Below are 26,141 nucleotides of genomic sequence, written 5' to 3'. Positions count from 1 at the left end.
CCAACTGGCACAACTTTCTTACGCATATCTCTTTTAATAACCCGCCCGTTCCTCGAGAGCACTTTTACCTCAAACACATCAATCAGATTAAATAGCCGACGTTGTTCCATTCACTTCGAGTGCAAATGATAGTATTTTCGTTTTTCTTCTATAGTTTTTGAAGATAAAATTGCGTCAGTAGTAAAAAAAATATGATTGTCTCTCTTTCCGATGGAATATTGTTAATGGCTTACTTAAACATTATGTAAAGTCGTCGTCTGGAGTGTGTATGTAAATTTATTACGAAATATACTCGAGAGGAACAAACACGGCGAGAATATCAAATAGGTATAAACGAGTTGCGCTTCTGAAAATAAAGTTCCGTTCCATTAAGTCATAAAAGCGGAGCGTTAGGTAATTGTCTAAGCCTACCGCAAATTTATCATCGCGTTGCCATTAAAAGAAAGTTGCGGTTGGAGCTGTAAAAAAATGAAAGTGAGAAGTGGTTCGCTTGGATGGTGATGATGATGTTGATGATAGGCCTTGTCGGTGCTTTCTGGCTGAGGTTGCCTTTTTCGGTGGTTCCTGGAGGCCCCTCGTAAGGCAGGAAGAAAGGGAATCGGTGCAAGCGCAAGAACCCCGGTCAATATATAAATAGGCCCAACAGCCCTCTCCGTCTGTATTTAATTGGGGCCCACAATGTTATTTCCTGGAGCAGTAAACAACAAGAATGGTATTGAGCGATGGGAGGAGCAAGCCAAGTACGATGCGTGATAGTAAAGTGCGTGTGATGCGTTGCGTTTGTAGGTCGTTGGGTCGAGGACCGCGGTCCACGTGCAGCCCGACTCAAAGCCAGCTAGCAAGCTTTCATTGCTGCCTGCTACTTCTACTCCTTCCTCCGCACTTGCTCACTATATATATATACATACACAAAATATATAAATGAACTTTTGGGCGTTTTTATATATACGTACGCATTTATTTCAACGAGGAAACACTAAAAGAGGATGTCTGCCCAGTACATTGACCACTTAAACTATGCATTGCGTAACCATCCTCAAACACATCCAAATAGATGCGTGAGTGTCAATGCGTACTACACTCTATTATACCATAGTAGTTAAATCATTCTTCCCCTTTGTTAACATACATCAGTCTATTAACATTAACTTTATCATCACATCGTTTTTCTACGTAGTTATTTTTTTAAATTATATTTTTTCTTATTAATTGTATTGTATATTGCATGTATTTGTATTTATTATATATATATATATATTTACAATCTGTCAAAGATTTTAACAAAATTTAAGTTATAATAAGAAAATTATTGTTGTTTTAATATAAAAATTAATGCGTACAAGTCATACAAAACGTTGATTGTTGATTATTTGATTTAATTACCAATATTCAAATCCTCCTTATTTAAATTGTGAAAGTACAAGATTCTGTAGCTTCCATAGCAACTGGAAGATTCCCATAGCAACCCTGACGCATCCTTAGCAGTCACGAAGCAACTGAACGGCGCCATAACCAATGTGAGAAATCCATAGCAACCCCCCGTCCTTGATTACATGTTTCCCTGATATTTGAAAACAAAAATTAAAAACACGAAAGCAATAATTATTTAAAAATAATAGCTGCCGTTATAATAACATGTTTTTTGGGTGAAATTGTATATAAAAAACCATTTACATATTTCCGGTACTGCGTATTTTAAGCACATATTCAATGTGTATCCAGTCGCATAACGGGCTTTCAGTTCAACGTAACTTACAGCAATGCAGGTTCAAATATGGCTTTCTCCGAAATTCGAAACGAAGGAACCGCGCAGAGCATTCTAAAAGTCGTCTCAACAATAGCAGCACAAGTTTCATTTATAAAGTACTATAAAATCAAGTGCTTTATAATTAAAGTGCATGGGAAATGAAAAGTGTTCGAACCGAACCTTGACAATACCTAGGCTCGAAGATTAGGCAGTTCGGAGCGCGTTCATGAAGTGATTTAAATGCTAGTTACGACAGGAAACTACGTCTACGTGCGCTCTCTCTTTCAAATCACTCTATCACTATCAATCTCATATCTAGACTCTCTGTTTTTTCTTCTTTCTTTTCAAGATATAAACAACGTTATGCCCATTGTTTTCTGTGGTAATGAAATAATTAACACGCGCAGCCGAAATCAGTCGAGAGAAAGAAACAATCATGACATGGTTTTGCAACGAAAAATAAAACAAGTTTCAATCTGGTTGTATTTTGAAATGTGCGAAGTGCTGAATAAATTGCGTGACTGCAATTGGTCAATGCTACTTAATTTATAGAGTCATGTCTTAGATGTATTTACGGCCTTTGCTAAATATTATTAAATATTGTGAACTTGCTTTCATCGATCAAAAAAAAATATGACACGTGAAATTTTGTTTGTATGGGAATAGCATGTTTGATGGTTGGGGTGAATTGCTCACTAAGGAGTATTAGGGTAAAAACAAGTTTCACCCTATCCTTTATCTAATATTTAATTTCAACACTCCTTCATTACTAATGGAAACACAATGCATTTTTAATCAGAATTAAAAAAAAACACTAAATCATTTAAACTTATTTCATATTCGTGTAAAATGAGACCGTGTAAAGAAATATGAATATATTTCTTAACGTCGAGAACAACTCGTTTCGACCAAGTTGTTGGGCAAGGATAAAAATATCTTAGTCGAATTGTTATGTAATTTTGTAGGTCGTCGCCATTTTCAGTCAACCATCATCTCGATTTCTTGTAGCCTTTATATATAGAAGTTATCCTAGAAACGTTAAATAAATGTTATGTCAACAAGAAATATTTTAAACATTCAAATGCAATGTTAAATTTCAACAAAATAAATTGAAAGGTATACAATTACAGCAATTTTTTTTCATAAAATTATTGATAATTTTAGTATTTGCTTTTTAAATATACATCAAACAGTTTGGATAAAAAAACAAATCGAATTAATTTTATTGATATTGTTTCTATTTACTTTCACTACTTATAGTTTAATCATAAAAAGAAATATTTTATAGTTTAGAAACGTAATAATAATCAACATAAAAAAAATGTTTAAATGCAGTTTCAAAACTCTATCTTTTTTTCATTGGTGATAATTTTAACATTGTATGTATATATAGATGATCCTTGCTAGCCAATACACAATGTTGTTTCTTTCTTGACAGAAATTTACTGTAGTTCAAAATTACTGAGTTCCTATTATGTTAAGAATACTTAAAGCGCTTAGATAATATGTTTGTAAATGTTCTAAAGACAATAAGGAAGCTGTGGGTTTGTGTGAAGTATTTTTAACATTTAACATTCTTGTCGTGTGAAGAATAGAAGTATAGGAATTGAATTGTCTTAAAATTAGATATGCTCTTGTATTCGAAGGGATTTTGGGATGTATAAAAATAAATTATTAAATTGTTCGGCGGAATTGTTTACGTGTGTAACGAGAAAATGGTTGGGGTCATTACCATCGTCGGCCGTTTAAGCATTCTTCGGACAGAATGCTGCTGTACATCCTGAATTCTAAAAAAGCGTCGAAATTCTTTCGGGCTTTCCTGCAGCGTGTGTACTGCTGGAAGGATAGCGCTCGATGATTCTGGGGTCAGGTTTCGTTGGTACAGCAGAGCGGAGAGGATGGCAGGAAGGAAGGATGGATCCATTGTCTGACTCTTGAGTTAGTGCAAGAAGATGTTGTTACTGCCAACAGCAGGGGTGTTACTGCGTGGGGCAGGCAACTAAATATTTTTTGGCAGTATTGATCTGCCTTTTTGGGCAAGGGGGAACGGAGCCGTGGACCTCAGGACGTTGAACCCCGAAACGAAGCACGTGTAAGCAAGCGGTCCACGTGCCGAACCCGGCTATGCTTACCCTAGTTTCGGGCCACAAACCCAAACCGAAAGGCGCAGCAAGCAGAAGCAGCAGCCTCTTCGAAATATAAAAAGAACTCTCGATCTTCCATGCTAATTCGATTAATAGACAATATGCACCTTGCACGCCCACAGAAGAGAAGATCCAAACCAAAATAGATAGAATACATAATGATGGTTCAATGGAATGGGTTTCGTTCCACGTCCATCGTTTCGACCAATGGAAAATTTTGCATACACAATTCGTAGACAACACGTGTCGACTCTTAAGATGGCTATCGACATAATTAAGTGCAGACATTTTTTTTATTAGGATAGGTTATTATAACGGAAACTTATTTATAACTCACTTTCGTAAAAGATTAGATTGTGCATAACTTATTAGCCATTTCCATTTTTTTTTTCTATCCTATTTCAATTTGTATGTTACAAAAGTGAGCGTGTCTACGTGCATGAGGCGATAATCGTAATTTTTTTTTTAAACATATTTTATGTATTTCGCTTTCAATTGATGATGATATTTCAAGTGCGCCTTGATATCGCGCCGAGCCGAACTTCTCGGAGTGCAATGAACTCCGGGCGCGCATCTGCCACAAAATATCGAAGATAAGACTTTTAAAAGGCTACCTTTTACAACATTATCTCGCACAGAAAGAGAGAGAGAAAACAATATACATAACGCCTTCTCACGCTATGAAAAGATAGTTTTACGCATATCTTTGTTTATTTTTTTCTCCCACAATCTACTACAAATGTACCCAAGACGTGCCTGTGCCTTGCTTTATTGATTTTAAGCCAACAAAGACATCCATGTCCTCGATCCACATACAATCACTTTAATTAATTAAATCCGGTATTCCATTTGTAAATCCCGATTAATGATGCAAATCATTTTGTTTTTAATACGATAAAGGATTTTAAACAATCCTCAATCTTCGTCAGTTTAATACAAATTCTAGAAAAATCCATTAATAATAATTACTACAAATACATTTGTACTCAAATTTCTGTAACTATTCATTCATTTGCCATTTGTTTTTGCTAATCAATTCTATTGGCATCAAACTATTATCGACCAAAGTCTTTCTGCCCAAATTTCGTTTTGAAATCTATTGTATAAAGGATTTTTTTTAAAAATAATTTTTAAATGTTGATTCACCGAATTGTCTGTAGATATCATTAAATTCTGGTAATCATTTATCCTTTCCCCCTTTGAACGAAGATTGGAAAATAAAATAACGACAGGATTAGAATTTAAATCGAAAATTCGGTGTTGTGCAAGGGGGAAATACTGAAGTGGGAGACAATTGAATAGCCGAAAACTGATTCAGCTGTGATTCATGTTCGGACAAACTTCATATGATGTTATAATTTCAAAGCTTACTCAATGTGTACATAACCTATTAATTGCATTTACATTACACGTAATCACTTTGTGTGCACTAAATCAATACAAAAAATATCACAAAAACAATGTTAAAGAAATATTTGAAAGTAAAAGTGAAAGCATCGATTCTAATTTTCATTATTAAAATAGCCTATCCTAACTTTAGATAAACCAACATAAACACTAGCTAACAAATCATCAGTTTTCATCTAAATTGATGTAATGTTTAATCAATAACTAAATATTAAAGTTTCAATAATCATTTGCGCTTCCTGCATTACTTATCAAGGATTGTATAATTATATTAGATGTATTTATTGATGTACTTTTACCGATATTGGGTTGTACATGGTTCATAAAAATTACATAAATATTTCATCAGCGACGATGAGATAAGAATAGAATATGATTTTTTTAAGGTTGTAAAGTAGACTTAAAAATTATATGTAATAATTGTCTTTATCTGTAGAAGACGAATGTAGTAAAGTGAAGATCTTTATACATATAAAAAAAATATATATTTTTCTCGAGAGCCCCTCTCTAGGAATCTTTATTTTTGTGTGTACTCGCGTACTTGAAGTGAATGTTAAGTACTATCCCACACATGAAAAAAAAGTACGTTTATTCGGAGAGGAGAGTAAGGAATGAAAAAGAATATCAAATGCAACGCGAGTGTAGACGTGAATAGGTTCTTTGAACTTTAACGTTGAACGACGTTTCGTAACGACCACGAGGTCCATAACTCCGGCCCGATTGTGGCTCAAATTTGGTGTTTCATCACATTCACACCAACACACGCGCACGTCTCCGGGGTCAATGCATTTTCGTTTCGAATAGAGATGAAAAAATGCTTGTCTAGCTGAGTGTGTGTATGCGTATAAATGTGTATTTAATCATCGTTTCACTCTGACCAGATTCGATTTCAATGTGAGAGAGAGAAAAAAAAAACGTAGACCTAATAGCAAAACGGATGAAATAACAAGAGAACGAGTATGCAAAAAATGTGCGTCAAGGACACATGATGTGCGTTACATAAATGTAAACACGGTGCGGAATTGCGAAAAACTAGGCCGGCGCTGAATTATTTTGATGAAAAGCTTTTGAAACCCTCGCGAGTTTTCCCTTTTCTGCCCTTCACCTGAACTCGTTTTCAATGAAACACTTGCCCTGGCACACATAATTATTGACGTTTCTGAAAATACTCTGCGCAATTTCCGTGACCATTGATTCAAATTCAAAACGTTTGTACTATTTGCATTTGAAAAAAATACAACAATAATAATACAAATTATCATAATGTGATAATAATTTTAATTTCTTTATTTTGTTTCAACAAATATTATTGTTATTATTTAATCAATTTATTGACAAAGGAAATGATTGACGCAAAAAAAATATATATTAAAACAATCAATTAATTATAGTAATGTAAATATTAAAACTGTATTATTTTATAAACTATATAAATACAAGTTTATTAAAAAAGATAATTTACCAATAAAGATTCGTTTAAAAAAAAAGGTTTAGTTAAGTAACATCAAAATTAATTTAAGAAAAATCTGAACTCTTGCAGTTACAAAATCAACATAAACTATTATAGATAAAGATAATTATCATGCCGAGTAATTTATCAGTAAAACGGCTTTTTTTTATCTACGTACCTATCTAACGAACAGGCTCTGATTTTCTATATTACCACTGGTCCAAAATCAATATTGGAATATGCGTTATGGCGCTTCACAGTTGCTACGGACGCATACTGGTTGCTATAGATACCGTATGGTTGCTACACAGTTGCTAAAAAAGCCTCCCGGTAGCTATAACAGACAGAAAATTAAGATTTTTTTATTGAAGAAAAATATATAGCAGTCGGAATTTCGATGCAGTCGGGATTTCGAACGTCAATTTCGTCAACAATAACATTTATGGTCAATTCATAAAAAATATGGTAAAATATATTATCATTACTCCAATACCAAAAATGTATTATATTAACCAATTTTAAATTTAAAATAATTGTATATTTCGAAGGATTCGTTTTCATATTGCATGATTTTGTATTTTATAGCTGTTAGTTAGCATATACATAATATCCAAGTGTGATATTCACTTTAAACAAGTTATTTACATGTTTAATAACAAAAAATGTAAAAAATTGTTATTACAATATAAATATAATATAAGTTTAATTCCAATATGTGTCACATACTAAAACAACACATCTCAAAAAAAATAGGAATTTATTTTGGCCGAAAGACCATTGATTATAATTGTGGATTAATTACAAAAATAAAAATTTTAGTTTGTATACAATATTTATAATATTTATTGAAATAGTCAAACATACACAAATAATAAACATATTGATTATAGGTGTTTTTATACATTTACGTAAAAACTTACAAGTATTGAAATAAAAAATTGCAAAATGTTATTCTAATTTGTACTTGAAATAAAATGTACTAAAAACCTTCAAACTTCTGTATTTAATAACTGAGAAATAAGTAACTAAATACTTGTGTAGAATAGACTGCAAAAAAATACTTGATTAGTAAAAGAAATATATTGTCTAATTGTTGACTTCTTTTGCCAAAAAAAAACAAATTTAATAAGGTCTAGCAGTTGTTGAATAACAGGATGCGCATTGTTGCGAAAAATGCGGATGAGCCATGACATTGAAGCAGAATCCTGATTTTTTTTTGGATAGTGAAATTTTGTGAACGATGTTCATCGGCCTGAGGTCGTTTTGGCTCATAGTTCGCTTAACGATTACTTCCAAACTGACCGACCAAAAAGGGACCACGGGGAATTACATGGAATAAAAAAAGGCAACAACAACGATTCACCCTTGTCCGAATTTTCGGGGTGTGCATCACATTGGTAGATTGCACAATATTTGGAGGGGTGCGCGCTCGACGTTGCGTAATCCGTTACGAGGCAACCGAAAAATAAAAGTGTGAAACGAAGTGCCCAAAACAAAAAGTACATTGGGGCCCACGACTTTAATATTTGAAGTGTAAGAGCACCGAATTACAGGCATGCAGATATAACCCACCTCCATCGACTGTTATGTAATTCATTTAACATGCATGCAACGCAACAAGAACCAACGACGACAACAACAACAACAACAACAAAAAAAGGAGAATGAACAGTGTGGAGAGGTACGAAAAATAATTGTATGTGCGTATTTTTTTTATACGTCTGGCAAACTACACACACATTCGATGCGACCTCGATGATCCTTCGAAATACCGTTCTGTTCTGGTCATACACACACACATTTTGTGGAACTATTGAATAATCTCGACGGAAATGTTATCAATGAAAGTTATGTGCTTCGATAACAAATTTCTTCGAATCAACAGCAGATCGTACTTGACTGGTCCAAGTTCATCGATTATTTTGTTTATTTTCGCGAATTTTATTTTGTAATCGCCCGAATCTAAATAGGACACACACTTTGTCCTACATTTTTTTTATTGTATGCTTTTGGGATTAAACAAATTCCTCTAAGCACAATACAAAAAAGTAAACACATTTATTAATTACAAAAAAAACATTTTTTTTTAAATAATCATAACAGTCTACCCATGACATTGTTTTTTAAATATAACAGACAATTAACAATAAGAAAATAATTGTTGGAAAATGCTTACTAAGCGCACACCAATAAGTATATTTATAAATCTCTGCGCAATAATATATATCTGATGAACTGGCAATGTCTTTCATCTATTAGCTAATCAGAAATGAGTCTCCGTTGCGAATATTTCCAACGATTCGTCTCGTTTATAATGAAATACGCATTTGTTACATAATCCGGTAATTAATTGTTCTGCGTTTCGTGTTCGTTGCTTAGGACAGCCAAGTTATTTTTTATGGGGTCGTCGAACTGAATAGAATTTCGAATGTGATGTTATGCTTTGAATAAACTTTCAATTCGGTACATAATCATTATGTTATTGAATTTTCGTTTCGTCGCAATTACCATATTATTATTTTTTTTATAATTGTATCAATTTTAATCGCTACATAATTCAAGTATATCAGTTTGTATTCATCAATGTTTTGAGTATGCTCAAATTTAGTTTAATGTTATTAAAAACATTAAATTAGAATTTCTTCTATTTGTTAATCCAAATAGATTTTTAATTATATTGATGTTTTCTTAAATAAATAATATCCTGACTTAATTTTCGAGAAATTTAATTCGTCTGTAATATTATAATAAATAATAAATGAGCAAAAATTGGTGTAGAAATCGATTAGACTCGAAAAACGAGAATCGAAAAAATCAATAAACAACCTCGCTTTACTATAGTACTTCTTATATTCATCATAAAAAGTAATTTTACCATATTTATGAAAAAAAAATATTAAGAAAGTTTTCATCAAAAAAGTGAAATGAAAATTATATCAAAAAAATTGTTTTTGTTCCATGTTTACAAAAATAAATTTAAATATACGTAAGAAATGTGTCATTTTCTGAAGCACTTGGCTTATAGATAACTTATATAGAAAAATTGGATCAAGGAGAAAGCACTGAATAAATGGAAATTTATTTATTTATTCAATTTCCTCTTTTATAATAGTAACAATATTATATTGGAGATATTTGCAAAATTTAGATTAACAATAAATTTTAAAATTCGTTATATTTTAATCAGTAAACTTTAAAGTGGAAAAACATCGGAAAAAAAGTAAATAATTAACAGTTTGTTTAATTAACTTTACGAATTCTATATTTACGCATTGTTAAAAGTACGTAATTATTATACAGCATTTTTATTAAATATGTATCAATACGTGAAATGAGCGCAATAAGTGATAAATGAGTTTAAAAAAAAATGATATTTTTATTTTGAGTCAACAATATTATCAGAAATATGGAATTATTTTTAATACGTGGAAGTAAAAACAATCTATAACCAAAATGTTTTCGTTATGAATTAAATTCTTTCTAATATTGAAACAATTCAAAAAAAACATGAATGCAATGTGCAGTTTATTTGAGTTAATTGTATGTTTATAATTATTAATATTTAATAATTGCGTGTTTATTTTTAGTTGAAATGCAAATGAAGCGAGAACATTTCGTGTTGAACAAAAATTGAATTCATTCGTGCCAAGTGGATGCGATTCAACCAGTGGTTTTATTTCTATTTATTGTATCTTTGTGTTCTAGAAATCCGTAAAAATAGTTTGGCGGTGAAAAATGAAATAAATTGAAAAAATAAAATAAAATCGGCACACGCCTTGACGCAAGGAGTAAACATTCGTGTTGTATGGCATAAAGGAGAAGATATATGAAAACGAAATGTGTGCACGATATGTGTATGTAAGCAAAGGTCGCATGAGTGTGTGAAAATGTATGAAGGTCGGAGACTACCTCTGCCACGCAAAATCCCCTTGTCCCAATTACATCATTTCCCCCTCGCGCGCGCAAAGTCCGCCGCCTCCTCCTCCCTCTGCCACCGCAACATCCACCTCCCTCCTCCGCCCCCACAACCGTACTCCTACGCCCCTTCATCTACCAACTCCTACGCTCGCACAGAGTTAATGACGATTTTTGGGCTGAAATTTCGGGAACAACGAGGAGAGAGTGAGAGTGGTAGGGTAAGGGCTGCGACGAAACGTTGGGGTAAACTAGGGCGGGCCTCGTGCACGTGCTTTCACAATATTGAAGGTCGTTGAACCGAAGTCACTCTCCCCTACATGTTCTGGTTATCCTACAGGACCGAAGGGATGCGCCGTCGCAAGAGCCCCCCTCGCGATCGTTAAACCCCCGTACAGTGAGTTAACCTTTCGATTTCTACGAACGAAAGTGAAACCAAAATATATATATATATATTTTACGCACGCTGAAACTCACGCAAAACTCACAAAATGTACATCAATGAACCAAACAATGATAAATACAATTTGCTATTTATAAATTAACTTTTGTAAACTTTACATACTTCGATTTTTTAAATTATGTTTCATTATTAAATATGTACAAATTTATTTTTTTGAAACATCATAATTTATTCTTTGTTGACATCTTATCGAACGATATGTCATATATAAACAAGATTTTTATCCTTTATGATATTAACTACGATTAATTCAAGAGCGTGCAACTAATACCACTATCAGTGATCACAGACTCTATAAGACGAGTTTCTTTTAGTAATTGTAATTAATATATACCTTTAGTTGTATTATCAATCATTTTCTTAAATTCGGTTTACGAAAAAAAACTCTTTTCTAATATAGTAGAGACCTCGTTTAGAAGCTTCCTAGGACATTATTATATGATTTTATAGGCTTCGTTAACCGAGGAAGCACTAAACGAGGTCTTACTGTTTTAAATTTCTAGAATAGAGAATAAATTTACTAAAACTATTCAATAGACTTATAAAAGTTATTTTAAACAAAATGAATTAATGTAATTACATAAATAATTATTTATATACAATCAGTGTCCGTGAATCTAATGTTAATAATAATAATAACATTTAATGGAACAACCGCAAAATTGCGAAAAAAGTATAAAATTTAAAAAAAATCATATCATTACAACATTTTTTTTTATTATTACATTTTTATAGTTTTGTTTTCGTCGTTTCTATAGTGTATCCTCACTATCAACATTATTTGATTTAACTTATCATTCTTAGAAATAAAAAAACTTAATTAGCTATAAATAAACGATCATTTACGACTAATTGCAAACCCTTCATAGAACGGTCCAATTTATTCCTCCTAAAATGTGTTCATCTAATCGTTTACGAACATATTTCACATGTTTCACTCGAGTATTGGAATATGAACATTTGGAAACGTTTTAATACTTTTAATTTTATATTTGTGACACAACACCTCCTAAAATGTTCATATAACTTATTATGTGCATTTGTCTACTTATCTAAAGTGTGTCAATATTTTTACCAATTGCATTCTAAATCTATAATCTTGCAATCATTTATATTTCTCAAGTTTAATTCAAACTTTTGAATATCAGAAAGTATCAAACATTTCAATTTGAATCTGTGACATAACACTTTATTTTGCTCAACATCAACATTTCCATTGAGTTATACATTTTTAATTACAATAATAAAAAAAATGTGTTTAAATATCTCAATGAGCATAATTGTAAATAGTAATAATAACTGAATTATAATTAACTATTTTATTTTTAAATGTATCATACTATAAACTACTTTACGATGAGTATTGTCAATAAAACATACACAACCAGTTCAAATATTATTAAAACCGAGTCATTTATTGACGAACATACTCTATTTTAATTCAGTAATTACTGCCAATTAGAAGACATTCAAAGAATAAAATATTTCCAATTATTGTATATTATTATAAACACTACAAATTATAAAATAATTAAAGAAATTATAAATAAACAGAATTAATTTCTTTTTATTTAATATTAAATATAGTCTCGAGTTGGCAAAGTTGAGAGTACAAACAGAATACACACGTGTCTTAAATAGGCAAAAATAAAGTGATGTTTTGATCGCAAGTTGATGGTAGCGCAATGGATAAATGACTTGTAAAACTCCGGTACATAATTGAGCATTCAAGTTTAGAGATACCTTTAAAAAAACAACCATATCTCGAGCATTACATTTCGCCCAATTAGTTTGCAAATAATCAACTTTTTTTTGTAAATATATTTTATTTGTTTGTTGCTTTTATAGGATTGCTATTTTTAAATTGTTAATTGTACACGTGCGGCGTGTGGATCTACGTTTGAAATATGCATGGAAAAATTGAACCAAGGACGACGATACGGATAGAGACCGCGCGTGCAGTCGTCCATCCATCCAAGCCGAAAGTCCTGCGACTTCTTCGACTGTTTTTCTACATTCCACTCTTGTTTTCTTTTCGCACACTTTCCTTCTATTTTTATAACTGAAAATAGTTCTACTTGCACAATACAAAACTGGACTAAGTGCATTTCTATTTCCATGCATAATCAGTTGACGTTGCACAACAGCAACTCGCACATAAAGGAATTATCGATCTAATATCAATTTCGTTTTCAACATCGCGGACATTACAAAATTTACTTGAATTTTCGTCTATTTTTTCGAAATCCGCACATGCCAGTTTTTTGCAATTTCGCGAAATTTCTATATCACTTTATGCAATAATATACAATAAAAGATCATTACGTTTGACGTCTGAAACGTTATTTATAATCTATCCAAAAATATACAAATTACGAAACGAAATTAAGAAATTCACTGTGTTTTTAAAATTTATTAATTTAAGCTTATATAAATATTTAGTAAATTTAGATGCATTAAAATTGAATTTTAATTAGAACTGAAAAACTAAACGTAGTAAGACAAATGAATTAATGTATATTTAATCTATTTATGACTAGTTATAGTTATTTTGTCAATTACATCAATGATCTAATATAATTCGGACTACAAAACTACATAATTCAATCGACTAAAGTTAATTTGTATAATGAATATAAAATGTAGTAATTATAAAATGAATACAATAAAATATTGATCATCACTAAATATATAATTATTAATAATAAATATACATCAAATATGATTTTATTATATTGGAAAAGCAGTACGTTCACATGTATTTATTTTTTTTGAGAAATTTGCCAATTGGTTCATTATTAACTGTTTGTTCTAATTGAATTACTATTAGAAAGTTGATTATCAAGAACGCCTTATAGTCGCTAAGAACCTTATGATAATTGTACGTTGCTACGAACTGAAACTCCAATGTAATACAACTAAATTATACAAAATTACTCGATTTTTTACAGTTACACAATTAGATAATCAATGATAAAAATTAAATAAATATTACATATGAAGGGCCATTCAACTGCACTTCCTAGAATCCACTATCGCTACTTGAAATAAAAAAAATTGTGCATTCAGGGAACTATATTAATTAATAAAATTGGACATATAGATAGCTTTGAACAAGTTAGTTAATTGAATTTATATTTTAAAATTTACAAAAATCGTACGAATTATAGTTTATCATAATCCTACACCTTTTAGTTTATTATAATCTTAAACTTTTTGTACACCTCCTTCAATGTTTCAACTAAAGTTATATAAATAAGCTGTTAATTCTTAACGACCGCCGAATATTAATGACTTCTTATATAGCTAACATTTTATTATTAAACAATAATTTTGTTTTTTCCTTGGTCGTGCACATCTTAAAATATTCAAATGAAAAAAAATCTGACCAAGTTATATAAATAAGCACTTATTTATCAGCGAACATGACATTCCATTTTGTTTCGACGAAGGTTATGTACAGAAGAAATATAATCCTGCTGAATTGCGAATACAAAAATGTGCATATCGCATGACACCAGAAACCTCGAAACAACTTCTTCGCATTGTTTCAGAAAATTAACAAATTATTTATTGCGCATTTACATACTTTTTGATCAAAAATTATTATATCTGTATAACAAAGTATACAATAACAAAGTGAGTTTTCGATTCTCGAAAGTAACAAAATGTATACAGAAATTATTCTTACTGGTTGACCATTTCCGGTACAACAGATAGAGAGAAAAAAGAACAATGTATCCTTGGATTCACCTTGATGAAATGAAAAATATGTAGTAATAACAGACAAACATTTCGGATTATAAAAAAACAGTAATGTGATTCAAATGTTGTTGTGAATCGAATATCGCATCACGAAGAATGCAGACCGTAAATAAAAATATTTAGTTGTTAAGATTAACGGTTTACTTTAACGAAGATTTGTCTCACATTCGCGTAAACAAAACGAAAAACAAAGTAATCGTATTTGATTACAAGCTTAATTAAGCGTTGTTTCTATAATATTAGCATATCTGCAGCAATAACATTATCGGCCAGAAGGCATTTTCTATTTGCGATTCATTTGTTTACGCATTTGTTACCTTACGCCTTTTTATCCATCACGTAACGTAGCGCAAACACAATACGCAATATGTGAATGAAGGTCGTTGTGTAAGCAATTGTCGGATGATCTTCAAAAAGAACATAAACAATTTGTTCTTTGTCATAATAATATTCATTTACAACGATGAGCAATTTTCATTTAATTAGTTTGTTTAATCAAAATACAGAATGCTCCGCAAAATATATGCCATCTATTTAAAACTAGAACTAAATTATAGTTTTTTTTTGTACAACCAATATAATAGTTGATCTACAGATTGAATACTACTAAAAAATATTTTAGGTTTAACTTAAGTAAAGTAAAGTATGATGTATGTATTAATCTATTATGCAATTTGTATATTATATACAACTAAAATTTATCACGATATGTGATATTTAGTTCATTCATTACTTATGAGTAACGTTCTTGTATATGTGATGAATAAACTTGTCACATGTTAGATTAATAAAAGTAGAACAGTGGAAGATGCCGACAACACCATACACACAAATTTATGGATAAGAATTACGTCGAGCGAACATTCTAGAAAGGTTAATGATTAAGCATAACGTTAAGTAGTATTTTCGTTTTGTTATATTGATAAAAGCGAAACAATAGAAGAGTTCGACTACTGTCTTACCGACATACGCATAAACTATAACTTTTGGGGAAGAATGATTATTTGAATTTCTAGGAAATGACATCTGTCAAAGCGAGGAACTGGTAAAACACTTTTAGTAAACTTTAAACAAATTTATTGGGTCGCGCGGCTAAAGGGTTGAGAAACGCTGAAATTCTGGAGGAAGTAGAATATTATTAGTATTAATATACCTATGGAAAAATCCCATTACAGATACATTTATTTACACAATGTTCTAGAAAATATAAAGGTTAAGTAGAATAATACATTAATGTTCATTTATATAAATATAAGAAAAACATTGGAAAATCCCATGGAAAATCATGGATACTTGTTTATTAATTGAACATTCTAGAAAGGATAACGATTAAGTAGAATGTCTATACAATGTGGATAAATTGATCTTAATGGTTTTGTTTGTTTGTTTTGATGTTGGAAAGGCTTATCTTCGGTATATGCAAAATATTATGGTACTGTGGCACGTGGAGCGCTTTTGTTTTCCAACAAATGGGCTACGTTATTACAAAAATGCGCCGAACATAAAATCCATTACTTTTTGCGTGCAGGACGAAGGAGAACGCAGTTTCCACGAGCGAAGCAAGTAATAATTTGCTGGAAGAAAGGAAAATGTATGGAAAACATGTGTGTTTATGGTTGATGTAAGTGCGCGATATGGGAAAGCGCGCACGTGTATGCTATAAAAGAACAATTAAAATATTGTTGTCTAACAAGGAGGATGTGGTGGTATGATGGTTCGCGAGGAGTGGAAAGAAATGAACGAGCGGAGTAGGCGAGGTATAATGTAGGTGAGTTGGAAGCCGCTCAAGGATAAGGCCATTTAATTGGCCAAGTGAAAAAGCGTCTTAGATTCATTATTGTCTAATTCCCATGGAACAGAGTCATAGCTAAAACAACTTAGGTTGAGATTGGTCAAGGTACGGTCTCGGTCGGAACGACCTCGCATCCGTTCGGGTTACGTCGCGCCGTCGACTTTCTCTTTCGAAATGCGAGGAACAGAGAGAGGTGGCATCCCCGAGAATCCAACGAAAACGACGACCAGAACGAGGACGACGAATGCCGCGCTATAAATACGCAACGCTAAATTGTTTATCTGCTAGCAAAAAATGTATGGACATTATTGTGGGCACGTGGAGCAACAAAAATAACCGATAATTGAATTATTATTGCGCGTTTCTACGGGGACTGCATGTGGGATGGAGTGAGACGACAAGATGTGGGGCTATGCCACTGCCACCGACCAACTACGATCGATGTTAGTCATTGTCAAAGTAGTCAGGGTGGGGAGGGAAACGTACGTTGGCCTCGAAAGGCCTCGCGCAAGGAGGCGACCGACTGTGGATCATCGAGTCGCACGTGGAACATAAATTAACAACCACAATCAATTTCGCATCTTACTCCTCCTCACTACATACTCACAATCAATTCATTTACATCCCCTCTGAAATAATACTTATATAATAACAGTAATTCTAAGATTTTACGCTCCTTCAACTTCCAAATCGTCTCAATTCTATATGTCTACAGAGTATACAATACACATGTTGTTATATTCCAACAGAATACTTACCAAATTACTTTGCAAGCTATGTTTTGCAACCATCATAGCATATGGAAGTTTTTACGTTTGGCTTTATCAGAGATTATAAATACAATCGCACCCTTATTTACTTTGCAAATATTATACGTTACTTGTTACATCTAGCAAGAGAAGTAACTATATACATAATTTAAGCAGCCCATAATAATTTAATTGTGAAACATCATGTAATTAACTAGTCATTATGCTATACTAGAAACGTAGTTTAGTAATGAATTGTCAACAAAATTGTATATTAGCAAATATTCCAAAGATATTCGTTTATACAAAAATATTAGACTAAATATATTTAATTGAAAAAAATTGCTTCGTAATGCATATTCGTGCCAAAACAAAATAATTCTAATTCAATGTTGAAAATCAAATCAAACTTCACGATGCCATCACAAGTTTGCACTGCACGTGTCCTCCCATTATTCAATATCATCGCATGCATTATTGTATTGTACGTAGACGTGATTCATTATTACGATAAAACCGGACGCGGCTAGCGATTATAGAAATTAATGGTTATGTAAGTCGTATAAAATGTTTGTGGCCCTCGGAACATCATCACATGCACTTCCAACATTTCCGCCAATCCGTCAACTGCCATTTAAATAAGAGAAAGAAGAAGAGAAAAGAGTGCTTGATTTTTCTAAGCAGAAATTTCATTCCGATCGAAGTGTGTCGATGTTTTAGGTCAATATTTAATATGTCTTCGATGCTTAATTCATATTGTCAATATTTAACAAGACACTAGAGTCAGGGCCGACAACCCTGACTAAATACGAAGGACATCAGACATATATTGGACACGTGGATTTGGTATCTAATTTTGTCACGCCAAAATTGATTTGCAAATTTGTGTAAGTTCTTCGATTGAAGGAAATAACTCATCTTATACAATTTATAACATTGAATATGCGTATTTGTAATAATTTGTTGCTATTACGTCAAATACAATTTTGCAAAATTTGTACGTAGGAAATTATAAGAAAATTTAAAAGTTTATTCGTTATATTTCGTTCAATTAACTGAAATCTTATGGATGAAAATTGATGAATGTTCAAATGTAATGTAAGATCATTTTCAAACCGATTTCGTTAGTTTGAAGTCATATTTCAATGACTTTGATAATATAAACTTCAAGTATTATGGCTTCAATATACTTGCATTGTAGAATATAGCAAAGCATTAAAATAGTTAGTAAATTGAAAAAGTGACAAGTAATTGATTTTAATTACTTCTCGTTAGAATCCAATTAACATCAAAATACGTTAACAAAATATCTAAAGTTTACTTCATTTATTACAACAGGAGTAGAAAGATATAAGATCAATAGCGATTTGCAGCATTATTATTGTTATTTATGAAAATGTTTAATTTTGTTTTTTTTTACATTATTTATTATTACTACAATACAATCTTTAATTTAAATATTGTATAGAGCAGCGATTCTCAACCTAATGGGTCTGCAAGTTTGCAAGTTGAAATTTACTGCAAACTTGCAGCATCATAAATTGTATGTTATAAAAAATTGTTTACTTTATTCACTTTGTTAATTATATATTTTCTTCAATTTTAATAAGTATTGTATAATCATACTTTGATCTTTGTACAAACTGTGAATTCACACACGTTCAAAATATGCGCAAGAACCGTCGTAGCAAAATATGTATCTATTACGTTGTAATACATGGAATAACAACAATTTACATTAATACTCTTACATTATTTTTTACTTATTTTAAATAGTATTTATGAATTTATGAATGAATTTGAATGTGATAAAAACATATAAGCACTACTATCATTTATAATAGTATTATATATAATTGATAGCACGTTTCTCTCTTAAAGTGATCACAAACTCTTAATTGCATTATAATGTACTTAAATATTACTAAAGCTTTAGAAATTCGTTTATTTAATTATAATTTACCCATGTTAAACTATTTAAAATAACGATTAATTAGATTTTATATTATTAAACTTGTAAATTTTAATTCATAAAACGCAATTAGGTTAATACGATAGTTATTGAGATAAATATGAAATAATATTATGATTACGATTTACTATTTGTAAGAAAAATACTTTCAAAATATTGACGATATAGGATCCATTAATCCGTGAACGTAACAAAATATTTATAATTAAGAAATGAAAAATAGTCCGTAGATAATATTTTAATTTGTTCCACAAATAAACTTTTAATCATTTAATGATTACGAACAAAATATCATGTTTATCCCGGATCAAATCAATTCTAGAATATGATACTTAGAGTAAATATTTGTATTTCTTAATGTTTCTTTATTACATATATTTAAGTATAACAGAAGAAGAAAAATACAGCGAAGTAATGCATATTTGTTGCATCGTGTATTATTCGTTATGTTCCACTTACTGATTCTCAAGTTCGGATTGCGTAATAAATGAGTGGTATATCTTCATAATCGAAAACGACCTTAAGCTGGTCCAGATATTACTGACCAACCCTTGCCAGACATGTCTCAGCAGCCTTCCTTCAATGAAGCTGCCTGCCCGCGTTACCATTCACCTCAGACACTTTCTCCGTTTAGGAACGCATAAAATGTTAAATAATGCAATTTGCTCTACAATTGCATTGAGATTGGTGAAAACCTTGACACTTTATCGGGACTTCAAGATTGCAGATGAGTATACTTTACTCACTTTAAACATATAATAACTATTTAAAATAAAAATCAATTTAATAATAAACATAAAAGATCAGTCAAAGTCTCTGTGAATTTTGAATATATATTTAAAAATAATTGATCTTTAATTCTGTTACTGGTTGTACAACTTTCTTTTATTTTCTCATTATATAACGTTTACTACAGATGAGTCTATAATTGGCAATGATTTTATTATAAAGTGAATTAAATGAAATTTAAATTTTTGAAATTCTTTTATAATTTGATATCTATTAACACCGATCATTGTTATTATATTTTAATTTCCAGTGATGATACTGTAATACAAGTAACGTAAATTATAAATTTATATTATGTACACTAATTATAGTAATAATTTGCATGTTATGTAGTTAACATGTAAAAGTTTATCGTATACCGAAAAAAATAAAATTTCTTATAAATAATGAAAATGTCAATATGACATTTGGTGCAGCGGTTTATTATAATATAAATAGATGTAAGATATTTTGAATGCATCATTCCATTATATTTATATACTTAAAAAAATGCTTGAATGTATTGCATAAAATTAAAGTTGATAGGTTAGGGTCCGGATCAAATAAGGTCGAGGATACGGGGGGTTTCTGTTTAGATTTTCAAACCTGCGAAAGAGCGCAAAAGGAAAACCCACTTTTCCGCACACACGCGTTTCGTACCGAATGGCAAAATTAGTGAATGAACCTGTGCGTTTGCACAATGAACGACCTAGTCTGGATTTGGCTTCGGAATAGGTCTTTAACCATTTAATTCGTCATTTAATTTGGGTCAATACGCTCGTACGTTATGTGCTTCAAAAATTAAATCATGCCGTCCGCATTGAATTCTAAATTGCCTCAGCTCTCTTGCAGACGATTTTTTTATACATATATTGTTTTTTTTTTGTTGTTGTTGTATGTATGTATAGATTTATATGTATATATATTGTATGTATGCGCGTGCTGTGACCCAAGACAATTTCGAATGTGCGACTTTTTGCATTTCTTCAGTCTGATGGTCAGTTATAGCGGTACAGCTCGCAAAAACCGCAGTTGGTCGCCTCCACGTGCTCTTGCCTGCACGGGCCAGACTTGTTGGGATCCGAACGATGAGGGCGGGATGTGGTGAGGAGCGGGCGGGACCTGAGCGTTCGGATGAGTTCGGCCGTCGACGCTTATCACCGAACTTGTGGGAGGTAAACATTTCAGTTTGATTTTAGAGCGCCTTTGGTATAGTCCCAAAAAACTTTAAAAGACAACACCAGTAATAACAAACAAATTCCATTACTAGCGTTTTGCTACATATATTGAATCGTTTATACAGTTTCCATTCGAATTCGGTCTCCAAATGAGAAGACAAACATCACCGTCGTCAGTTCATTGATAATAAACAGTTTTATATTTACATTTTGTTATTACGTTCCTATTCGCAACATTCTATTTGGATTTTTACTTGCATTGAACAACGTAAGTACCAAATTTCAAATATTTTCTGAACATAGTATAGTAAACAATTAGTAATAATTTAATTTAATTTAATTTTACGTAAATGAATGCTGTTTCATAAACTTTGTTGTTTTCGATTGGATTAAAATATTTTATGGACCAAGTTATTAAAGGTGACTAAACAAACAAATTTGTTGATTCGTAAACAAATTTTGCAACAGAAAAAAGTTTATTGTTTATTGGTAGTGTTTATCGTTGGGCGGCTGCGTGTCGAGGGGGTAGAGGGAGGTGTCTTCGTTGGTGACGGTGGGGATTGGTTCGCACGGCGATCGGTGCGGGACGTAGAACCGACTCCGACCTACGTCTCTATGGGTTGGCGAGGTCGGTGATCGTTGTAAAAAAGGCGAGCGGAAAGTACACGTGGAGGCGACCGACTGCGGCTGGATCCTCGTGCGGGGTCGCCGCTTGAGAGGTTGAAGTGAGCGTGCCTCCATCCGCAGTTGGCCGCCTCCCTGCAATATTGCGCGTGTCGCCTGATTAGCAACTAAACTGTCGATGTTGTTTTTCAACACCAAATATAAATAGACAATCGCTCATAAACATTTTATATATACAACAGACTCATACATAATAACACTTTATATACAATCGCTATACTTCTTGAAATAATTTAAAAATCTCCTTGCCGAAACTCGCCAGATTACGGATGGTCATGACTGCGAGAAACGTATAACCGCACAACCAACAAAAAAAAAAACAGAAGAAGAAAATAAGCAAATTTTCCTGACCTACTCGAAAATTCTTAAAGGAAAAAGAATCCGCACATATAATTTTCGGGGATTGGTAGGGAAGAGAGCAATGCCCTTTCGGTGGTTCCTCCGGGGTCAAAAACCGACCTAAGAGCATTTTTTTTCCGAATCCCTCTACCCCCACCTACGCAGTGCACACGCACGGGGCGTGGCCTCATCGCCAAGAGAACGCACTTGATCACAAAAAGTTGCATTGATGCGTTGCACCTAAAACTGTTTAGACCGTTCCTACCGAAGAGTGCCTTACAACAATTTTCATCATTGTTATTATTTCAAATATTATTATTTTTTCTTATTCCATCCAATCAAGTGAAAATGGCTCATGCGGCCTCAGATCCCGTGCAAGAGACTTTCATTAAGAATTTTATTATGCGTTACAAAACCGAACACCCTGATGGTGCGTTATAGTTTGTTTTATTTTACTTTTTATTTTGTTAATTAAGTGATATTTTTTCAAAGAGTGCAATATGAGTCAAGATAATAAAAATGGTGATTATTTCGTGTGGCAGTAGTCAGTAGTTTCGTGTGGTAGTAGTTGTAGTAATTGTATTAGTTAGAAGATTTTTCACTTATTCGGCTATCAGCAATAATTAATTCAAATATTTTTAATAAAAAAATTATTTAATTATTATTATAACTATAGATAATAAAAATAAAATAATCAATTCTAAAAATTTATTTTTAATTTGAAAGTTTTAATGTATACTTAGAATTTTTATGTAAAATTATATATATTTTTTTAAGAATTTTATATAAAGTACTTAAAATCAAATTGATTAAAGTTAGTTTTTAAGTGTGTTATTTTATTTAAATTTTGTAAATTTTATTTTTCTGTTTTCTTTGCAGAAGTTTGGTCCAAGGTGCCAGCCATGGTTGGTTATTATAGTGAAGCGGCAATGCCCGTAGTGCCAGTGCAGACATCCGAGGATATATCTGTGAAGCGACTGGTCTGTAGTCCGGATCTGCCCATACCGAGTTTTCCTGGACAAACTCCGGTAGCGGAAAACATCCAATGTTCTCTGTGCAATAAGCTTTTCATTTCGAAAACAGCGTACCAAGCGCATCAGCGTACACATCATAAGGAGGCAGAGGACCCATACAAATCCAGTCCGGATCTGCCCATACCTTCTTTCCCTGGACAAATTCCGGTAGCGGAAAACATCCAATGTCCTCTGTGCAATAAGCTTTTCATTTCGAAATCTGCGTACCAAGCGCATCAGCGTACACATCAGAAGGAGGCAGAGGATCCATATAAATGCAATATCTGCTCGAAGACGTTCGCTGTTCCAGCAAGACTGACCAGACATTACAGGACGCACACCGGCGAAAAACCCTTCTGCTGCGAGTTTTGCAATAAGTCTTTCAGCGTAAAGGAGAATCTGAGCGTGCACAGGAGGATACACACCAAGGAAAGACCTTACAAGTGCGACGTGTGCTCGAGAGCGTTTGAACATTCCGGCAAGCTGCACAGACATATGCGTATCCATACTGGAGAAAGGCCTCATAAATGCACCGTGTGCTCGAAAACTTTTATCCAATCGGGTCAATTGGTCATCCACATGAGGACGCACACAGGCGAGAAACCTTACGTCTGCACCGTTTGCCAGAAAGGTTTCACGTGCAGCAAGCAGCTCAAGGTCCACTCGAGGACCCATACCGGCGAAAAACCGTACTCCTGCGAGATCTGCGGCAAATCCTTTGGGTACAATCACGTCCTGAAATTGCACCAGGTCGCCCATTACGGCGAAAAAGTATACAAGTGCACAATTTGCAATGATACTTTCTCGTCCAAAAAGAACATGGAAGCTCACATCAAGAGCCATTCAGAAAACGCAGCTCCGATTTCGCCCCCGCAATCAACAACTCCAAGTTCCGAATCTTCGTGCTCGTCATCCAGTGACAAGGAAAACAAGGATGCCCCTATGAACCTCACCCAGATTCCAGAGCAACCATTGAGTTACGACAACGATTTCCGTTATTATTTCTACCAAAGAGAACATCTCTCCCCCACATCATTTTCCTATCTTCATTACGGTAATCCGTCCAGCGGTGTGGAACTCCTGGCCGCAGCGGCAACAGCTACTGAAAGAGTTCAGCTGGATGCTGCAAACAGGGCGACTCCGCCAGACATGGCCGTCCTCAACCTCATCTCCAGGGGTACCACAGACGTAGCAGCAGCGTTGAGACAACATCCTGCCTATTTCTCGCAACCGGCCATCCATTACGACACCCCTCTGAATGCTGGTGACGACATCAGAAGGCGCGTCGAGGCTGCTCTTGCTGTGGAAGAAATCGCCTCAGAGGGTGAGCCGATCTTAACCCCTCCTAGCTCGAATCCCGTCTCGCCCGCTCCCTCCGTCTCCCCTGATCCAGAACTCAGTCTACCCCCGAGAAAACGATCAAAGATGATCCTGAAATCCATGGAAATCGCCCAGGACTTGTCACCGGTGCGCTACAGTTCAGTCATTCAGTACGCTCGCGCATCGTAGTGATTCCCGCAAAACCAAATTCAAATTGAAAACAATCAATCCGTACTATAATTTTCGCTTTTAATATTATTATATAATACTACTATGGCAATGTTTCTATTCGTGGAGGACTAAATTTAGTGCAAGACACCAAAACTGTTTTTACGAAACATTGTTTCTGTTTGTAACTTATATATAGACTCTGTTTTTTTTTATTTTTCTGTGATAGACATGACGTTTTACCTCATTGCAGTGCCTCGGATCCATGATCCAAGCAATATTACTATTTAATATTAATCATAAAAATCACACAAAAAATACACTGCACTGTCTCAAACTATATATTTAATTGAAAAGAAACCGGATTAATTAGAATTAATCCATTCACCTCATACTAGTATCTAAGTATAAAAGTAAATATTGTGTATTAAATAAATATTATTATGTTGTTTTTTGAAATTTCTGTTTCATTTTTTTTAATAATATATATATTAAAAGAAGTGTGTTGGCTGATCGGTATATAGATAAATGTGTTTTGTATTTTTTAAGTATAAATATAACTTTAATTATTATTTAATTTTTTATTTTGTTTCACGTATTTAATAAATAAAAAAGTAAATTATAAAAAAAAATCATGTACTGTACTCTAAGTCTGAGCCAATAATGAAGATTAAATTAATTTTTCATCTGGCATATGTTAAATTCCTTATTATCTATGTACTATTATTGAATAAGAGTAAATATAATGAACAATATTTATGTCTATTATTTTATCCCACTTACAAAAATCGTACTATCTGCAAAGACTTTAGTATTTTATTAAAATTATGCGAAAATAGTATAATCTTAACATAATTTACAAATACAAAATTACTTACTGTCACAATTAATAATGTATTTAAAGAGTGTTATATATTATGCACAAAAGAAAATTGATTGAGATATATTTAAAATGTCACAATAAGTAAAATATAATTTATTGTAATCTAACAATAGATTACAAATTAATGATATCTAATTAGTCAAGTTTTTACGTAAAACAATAATGTTATTTTATTCTATAATGTAAAACAATGCATCTTGAGACACGAAAATAGATTAGAACTTCAAGCAAAAAATGATCTAGTCCAAAAATAAATGTCGGGTACATTTTTTCAGTCTCCAGTAATATCAAAATATACGGCTAATTTTATACCAGTTATTTTTATTCTGAAACAGTCATTGTTTAAAAAAATAAGTTGAAATTAACTGAAATCATCACCCACTA

The 26,141-nt window shown here is 32.5% G+C and overlaps 1 protein-coding gene across 2 annotated transcripts; it reads left to right on the top strand.

The window, feature by feature from the left end:
* Positions 1 to 21,353: 21,353 nt before the first annotated feature.
* LOC108562898 (Krueppel homolog 1-like) lies at positions 21,354 to 25,333 on the top strand. 2 transcript variants are annotated; one of them, XM_017921397.1, is made up of 2 exons: positions 21,354 to 21,618; positions 23,253 to 25,333. In XM_017921397.1, exon 2 carries the CDS (start codon positions 23,276 to 23,278, stop codon positions 24,893 to 24,895), a length of 1,620 nt encoding a protein of 539 aa, XP_017776886.1. In that variant the 5' UTR covers positions 21,354 to 21,618; positions 23,253 to 23,275; the 3' UTR covers positions 24,896 to 25,333. The 2 variants fall into 2 exon arrangements, with proteins under 2 accessions (XP_017776886.1, XP_017776885.1); XM_017921396.1 differs by lacking the exon at positions 21,354 to 21,618 and adding an exon at positions 22,098 to 22,803.
* The last annotated feature ends 808 nt before the right edge of the window (positions 25,334 to 26,141 follow it).

This window comes from Nicrophorus vespilloides, unplaced genomic scaffold, assembly GCF_001412225.1.
Source record: "Nicrophorus vespilloides isolate i.1.1-1 unplaced genomic scaffold, Nicve_v1.0, whole genome shotgun sequence".
Lineage (NCBI taxonomy): Eukaryota > Metazoa > Arthropoda > Insecta > Coleoptera > Silphidae > Nicrophorus > Nicrophorus vespilloides.
The sequence above is the reverse complement of the archived record's forward strand: the minus strand, read 5'-3'. Positions and strand labels throughout refer to the sequence as shown.